Source organism: Oryzias latipes, chromosome 3 (genome assembly GCF_053564925.1).
Source record: "Oryzias latipes strain Hd-rR chromosome 3, Olatipes_Hd-rR_3.1".
Taxonomy (NCBI): domain Eukaryota; kingdom Metazoa; phylum Chordata; class Actinopteri; order Beloniformes; family Adrianichthyidae; genus Oryzias; species Oryzias latipes.
The window spans coordinates 38,619,507-38,626,990 of NC_136239.1; the positions used below are offsets into that span (position 1 = coordinate 38,619,507).

Here is a 7,484-nt window from a genome sequence, read left to right on the forward strand (position 1 = left end):
TTTTGATTGTATGTGTTTGATATGCGCCTCCCAACTTAATTTATCATCAATTACAACACCAAGGAATTTACATTCATATATTCTTTCAAGTTCTACCCCATCAATCGTTACATCAATGTGCATATTTTTTTTACAGTTACCAAACAACATAATTTTTGTTTTGCTCAAATTCAATGATAACTTATTAATATTAAACCATAGTTTCAACTTATTCATCTCTTTTGTTACATCTTCCAATAGTTTGTTTAAGTCATCACCATCACAGAAAATATTTGTATCGTCTGCAAATAGAACTAATTTAAATATTTCAGATACTTTACATATATCATTAATATACAAAATGAAAAACTTGGGGCCCAACACTGACCCCTGTGGGACAAGCAATGTCCAAACATGCTGAACAAACATCTCCCAGCTTCACAAACTGCTTTCTCAAACTCAAGTAGCTTCTGATCCAGTCTAACACTATCCCTCTAATACCATATTGTTCTAACTTATTCAGTAATATATCATGATTAATAGTATCAAAAGCCTTCTTTAGATCAATAAAGATTCCAGCAACATATATTTTCTGATCAATTGCATTTGTTATTTGCTCTATAAAGTCTATGATTGCCAATAATGTTTATCTGTTTGCTCTGAATGCGTATTGACTGTCACTAAGAAGTTTGTGCTTTTCCATAAATGCATCCAATCTACATTCAAAAAGTTTCTCCAATATTTTGGATAACTGTGGTAATAAGTATATGGGTCTGTAGTTTGTGAAGTTGTGCTTGTTCCCAGTTTTATACAGCGGTAGGATTTTGGCTATTTTCATGCTGTTTGGAAAGGAACCTGATTGAAAAAAAAGTTACAGATGACCACGAGTGGTTTCAAAATACCATCAATCACTTTTTTCAATAAAGCCATGTCAATGTCATTGACATCAGTTGAATTTTTTTTACTCATCTTTTTGACTAACTCTAATATTTCCTTTTCTGTGACACAACTGAGAAACATTGAACTGGGATTCCGACTGATTAGTTCATGGTACTGGTATCCAGATGGTCCTGAATCAGAGAGTATTTTTGCTAATTCTGGTCCAACATTTACAAAATACTGGTTAAAGCTTTCAGCCACATCCTCCATCTTGTAACTTTCCTTTTCATCATAAATGAAATATTTAAGATAACCATTTTCTTTGGTACCCTTTCTAATAATTGCGTTAAGAATGCTCCAGATGTTTTTCATGTTAGTTTTGTTTTCGTCAAATAACTTATCATAATATTCTTTTTTGCATCTTCTTATAATATTGGTTAATTTATTTCTGTATTTTTTATATCTGTTTTCTACCCCTTTAGTTCTTTGTTTTAAAAACTCTTTGTAGAGACAGTTTTTCTTTTTACAGGCATTTTGTAGCCCCTTTGTAACCCAGGGGCATTGGCCATAATTTGTTTTTCTTCTAAATGCTTTGATAGGACAATTTTATCAAATAATGATTCAAATATTTTTAAGAAGGATTTTTAGGCCTCATTAACGCATTGTTTGTTGTAAATTTCATCCCAACTTTCGGCTAATAGATCATTTTTGAATGCATGTATGGATTCCTCATTTTTACCCTCATGTACTGTGTTGACTTGTTAATTTCTGTAATTATCATCGTATACTGTAAACATTGGAAGATGGTAACTTATATCATTAATTAATAATCCGTTGAGAGCTGTGTATATTAAAATCAGGATTTTAAAATGCACTCGGCACCGGATGGAGAGCCAGTGCAGCTCGATTAACAACGGGGTAACGTGTAAAAACTTGGATGAATCAGTTTTTAGCCTTGCATTAGAGTTCTGGACAACCTGGAGTCGTTGTAAAGATCTTTTGCTTAAGCATGTGAAGATACAGTTACCATAATCTTGATGAGAAGATATAAAAGCGTGGATCAGCATCTCCATCTCAGAACGCAACACAATTGGACTCAGTTTTGTACACCAGCAGAGACTCTGTTAATGCGTACGAAATTACAAAAACAAAACAATTATGAACAACAGGGATGAGAGTAGACGAGCGGCCACATACACCGGCGCCATCTTTCCCTATACAGATGTTATGACACATAGAGCTGAATATCATCAGCATAAAAATGATAAGAACTATCATTAAAAGAACTTAAAGTATGCTGCAGAGGCAGCAGATATAAAATGAACAATAAAGGTCCCAAAACTGAGCCTTGTGGCTCACCACAACTGAGGGATGCAGAAGAGGACTTAAACTTGGAAAAAGCAACAGAAAAAGATCTACCAGTCAGGTAAGATGAGAACCAGTTTAAAGTAGAACCGGATACCCTAACCCAATTTTTTAGCCTGTCCAGGTGGACGTAATGGTCAACGGTGTCAAAGGCTGCGGTCAAGGCCAGTAGCAGTAACAGAGCATTTTCCTGCATCACTCTGCATCAGGATGTCATTAGTGACTCTGAGAAACCCGACTGAAACTGATCTAAAACGCCATGATTGTCAAGAGCAGTTGTAAGTTGGTTAGCAACAACTTTTTCTAAAATTTTGGACATGAATGGAAGATTATAAATAGGTCTAAAACTGCTCAATAGGGAGGGGTCAAGCCCAAGTATTTTAAGGAGAGGAAGGACGACAGCTTTCTTGAGGTGCTCAGGGACTTGACCAGACAGCAAGGACGAGTTAATTATTGACAGGACACAAGGAACGATGGACTGGAAGACATCTTTGAACAGAGATGTTGGCAGCACGTCCAGAGAGCAAGAGGATGACTTCATTGTGCCAACTAATCTGACTAGCTCAGATAGAGAAACAGGTGAGAAAGTGTCTAACATCACAGGCCGTAGTGGACTAGGAGCAGAACCAGAACCAGCTGTGTGACACAGAGACCTTCTCACAGATCTGACTTTTTCAATAAAAAATGATAAAAACTTATCACAATCATCTTTTGAATGGATGGGAACAGCAGGTGGACTGGGCATCACGATATCACTAATGGTGTTGAATAGCACTTTAGGATTACCTCTGTTTTTGAAAATGAGATTAGTGAAATATACAGTTCTCGCATCTCTAACAGCACAGTTAAAAGATCTTTAAGGTGAAGTAGATGAACATGTACGTGAGTTGTTTTCCATAAACTTTCAATTTTTCTGCAAGATTGTTTCAGACGGCGTATGTGGTCTGAAACAAACCTGAAATATGTCTGAAAGAAATGAATGCAAAAAAGGTGCAGGAAAAAGAGGTATCTTTGCCGATCAGCGACAGTCCAATAGCAGTGTGAGGCGGTCATAAATTAAAACAGCTAAAACCTCGTTTCCACAAAATAAAACAAAAGCACAGAAAGAAACAGAACTGTCAATTTCGGTGAGAGTGTCCTGCCGGCAGCAGCTGAGCCAAACACAGGCGCCATCTTGCCTCCCAAGACGAGTGAAAGTCTTACACCAACATGTTGTATACCATTCATAACTTTCAAGTTAAATTTTACTTTTGTGCTCACCAATGTGATTCTCCGACATATTCCCGCATTTCTGTCTATAAAAAAAATAAAAAAAATCTGTTAAAATTCAAATGTTGCTCTTACTTGAAATCATGTCAGATGAAGAAAGCTGAAATACACAGTTAGACCAAATTAAAACCATACATTTGTTTTCTAACACTTGATTGAGAATACAGAAACAAAAACACACATAGACAAATATAAAAAGTAATGTTTAATGTTTAAAATAAATCAAAAATTAGTGATGGGATAGAATAGAAAAGAATATATTTCTTTACTGTTGTCAAACATCTCCAAATGTTCAAGTAAAATCCAAAGTGTTGTTCAGCCAAAGCACACTTTAGTTTTAGATAGATAGATCAGATGACTACACGGATTCAAATAAGAAAAAAAAATATGGACAATAAATAATTTTCCCTGTTTCAATTTTCCGCCCTCTTAAGCCCAGCGGCCCCATGCAATGCATATACTGTATACCCACTTTTTGCGCCACTGGTCCTACTAAATAACTTTTGGATTTTCCACAGTCCACTGAAATCTAGAGGAGACAGAGCTTTTTAGAATGGCTGCTGATGGATCCTGAAGTTGGTCTCTGAGCATCAGAGCTGCTGCAGTTTTTCTCAATTTAATGCTTCACTCAAAAATTGCATCTTTGAAATAGCCTTTGAAAAAGCTAGAGCAAAAGCTATTTAGCCTTTTAAATAAAAAATAAAACCGTGTGGTCTCTCTGGGATTTATGTAAATGTGCAACAGAAATAAAATAAATAACAATTACATTGACATTTACCTGTATGCTTCTGCTGATACATGACTTTCACGTTTTTTTCTACAGTTTTGTTCTAGAAGAAAAATAAACCCATTTAATTGACATTTATATTTATGTAAAAAATTGTTAAGAGCATAAAATACAAAATAACATCAATTTAGATTATTAAAAATGATTAAAAAAAACATTGTACAAATACTGAATCAGACTCACCTGATTGGTCATCATCTGATGACCATGGTTCACATTTAAATTCTTCATCATTTTTTGAGACACAAATGACCACCAATCCCCAAAATATCCAAAACATCATCCTGTGACATGAAAAAACTCAGATAAATAGGCAGAACTTGTATTGGACTTTTCTTTAGTATTCAAAGTGTTGTTTTTCTGCTTCTCATCTACACACTTCTCAAACAAACCTGCATCATTTTACACACAAACAGGGAAGATCTACACCACTTTCCAAACCTAAAAGGTTTTGGGTCTCCACCAAGAACACGGCTGCTCATTTTAAAATTAAACTGCAAAAACTTAACTATAAATTATTTAGAAAAAGAAAAAATGATTAAGCAAAAGCAAAAGCTTTTTGCTTTGAACCCCTTACAAAAAATAGATCAAGTCAAATAGTTAAAACAATATTTTCCAAATGAAAGAAAATAAATGAAAATGTTCATTTTAGCCAATTTTATTGTTCTCTTTTCAGATTTTCTAAAATCTACATCAAAACACACACATATATATATATATATATATATATATATATATATATATATATATATATATATATATATATATATATATATATATATATATATATATATATATATATATATATATATTTTCTATCCAAAAAAGCTTTTGCGTGATCAATTTAAGGATAAACTCTACCCTGGCTGTACATGGCGAAGGCGGGTACACCCCAAAAAAGTTTGTCTGTCCATCACAGAACAACAAATACTCATTCACCGCTTACCTTACAATTCACGTATTTCTGTGAGTTGATGAAACAGCCAGAATGAGAATGAGGAAACCTTTGGAGTCTGAAAAACATGTAAATGACAGAGGAAAATAGGAAGTGACCCATGAGGTGAAACACCTATTTTCTGTTTGCTCTAGAACAAACAACTGTTGATTCATGTCACAAAACCAAAAAATCAACATAATTCAAATAATTTAGTGAGTAAAACTCTTACGTACCCATCAGCTTGAGAAGAAACATATAACTTAATGTGAGCATTTTGAAAAGGCTTTAGACACTGTTTTTAAAAAAAAAAGTCTGGCTTAAACTTTTGTTCAACTTTAGAAAAGTGCTGCATTCATTTATGCACTAATTTAGCAATTTTTGCATCTTTAATTAAATAAATTAGAATAAACCAGCCACACTTCAGTTCTGCCTCAGTAATATTTCTGCTTTCATTTGACCTACCTTGACTTCCACTGTATGGAAAACAAAACTATGTGTCTATACAAATAGCTCAAATAGACACACATTCTTTGTTCAGCATTTGGAACAGCTTGCACAACTGTCAGCAGCAGTATTCAAATGAGGATTTATTGTGGTTTTGCATTGGGTAGTTTAGAAACTTTGGAAGGTTAAACACCTAAAATAAAATGAAACCCTCAATCAAAGGATTAAAAATACTTGGTCTTCAGCAAAGAATGTCATCCAATGATATAAATTTGGGAGTCTTTGCAAAATGTTGCTGACAAAACAGTGCAGCATCCACAGCCTGGAGATGGAGATGAGCATAAGAGGACGTAAACAGTAAAACATTACAAATGTGACACACACACAAAAAAATATATCAAAGAGATATTTTTCAGCTTTAATGACCTCAACCATGATTCCTCATCAGCCATCAACTTCAGAATCTCTTCAAAATGCTAAAAAAAAAGGCAATATTGATCAGTCATTTCATAATGAAATGATTTGGTATCCATGGATTTGTGCCAAATTTGGGCTCTTAGCCTTTAAAAATAAAAGAAATGAACCGACAATTTTTTTAAATTTCTTTTTTGCATGCTCTTTTTAGTCATGTTTCCACATGATGGGACAGTTTAATGATCTTCTGCAGTTCAAACGGAACATCAAAATGGGGAAGAAAGGTGATTTAAGTGACTTTAAAGGTGGTTGTTGGTGCCAGAAAGGCAGGTCTGAGTTTTTCATAAAGCTGCTGATCTGGTGGGATTTTCCTCCACAACCATATCTTGGGTTTACAGAAAATGGCCAGAAAAAGAAAATAATATCCAGTGAGTTCTGTCTGCAGAAATGCCTTTCTGATGCCAGATATCAGAGGAGAATGACCAGACTGATAGAAAGACAACAGGAACTCAAAGAACCAGTGGTTCAAACCGAGGTCTGCAGAAGAGCATCTCTGAACGCTCAACACGTCCAACCTTGAAGCAGATGGACTACAGCAGCAGAAGACCACAGAGTTACCAGATCTTAACCTAATAGATCACATTTGGGATGTGGTGGAACGAGTGACTGGCATCATGGATGTGCAGCCGACAAATCTGCAGCAACTGCATGATGTTGTCATGTCAACATGGACCAAACTCTCTAAGAAAAATGTTTCCAGAATTTTGTTGCATCTATGCCGCCAAGCATTAAGGCAGTTCTGAAAGACAAAGGGGTCCAATCCAGTACTAACAAGGTGGACCTACTTAAGTGGCCAGTGAGTGCATTGTGTTCAAGACAATTTTTCATTAAAAAAAATTTTAAACTCATTCTTTATTAATAACGCAAGCTTCTTCTATTACAAGAACACACTGGATTTATTAATAGTCTATTTCCTTTAGAAAGAGCTCAAATGTCATGTAAACAAAAGAGCTGGGAAAACCTGCATTTTGTTTGCAATGTAATTTCAAAACAGCCATTAATTAAAAAAAATTATAAACAACAGAATTTCATGTATGGAAAATAATCATCAAAACTTTGTACAGGCTAATGTTTCTGCTTAGCTTTACATAAAAACTTTACATGAGTCAGAAATTTTGATCAATGAAGGCTGGTACACATGTAGGTCTTTTTAAAATATAACTTAAGCTTCATTAGTGAAAACAAAAAGATTAGTCTTCTTTATTTGCTTGAAATCCAAACATTTAAATGTGGACAAAAGAGAAAATGAACGTACCTTGAAGGATGCTGAGGTCTTTTTTGTAAGTGAACAGAGCACAAATGATGTGACAGCCAAACTTGAGTTGCTGAACAAATGGAAGTTAGAGCTTT

General features: G+C 34.6%; 1 protein-coding gene across 2 annotated transcripts in view; it reads right to left on the reverse strand.

Moving 5' to 3' along the window:
- Positions 1-7,484, reverse strand: part of LOC105358761 (adhesion G-protein coupled receptor G2-like) — a 28,582-nt gene extending 21,098 nt beyond the window's left edge. The window contains exons 1-5 of one of the 2 annotated variants that reach the window (XM_078944684.1): positions 7,390-7,484; positions 5,226-5,292; positions 4,463-4,563; positions 4,271-4,322; positions 3,484-3,518 (exon numbers count right to left, since the gene is read on the reverse strand). In XM_078944684.1, the coding sequence (XP_078800810.1) occupies positions 3,484-3,518; positions 4,271-4,322; positions 4,463-4,562 (187 nt within the window). In that variant the 5' untranslated portion in view covers position 4,563; positions 5,226-5,292; positions 7,390-7,484. Of the gene's footprint in view, positions 1-3,483; positions 4,195-4,270; positions 4,323-4,462; positions 4,564-5,225; positions 5,293-7,389 lie in introns of those variants that run through there. The other variant, XM_023953703.2, reaches the window with a different exon arrangement.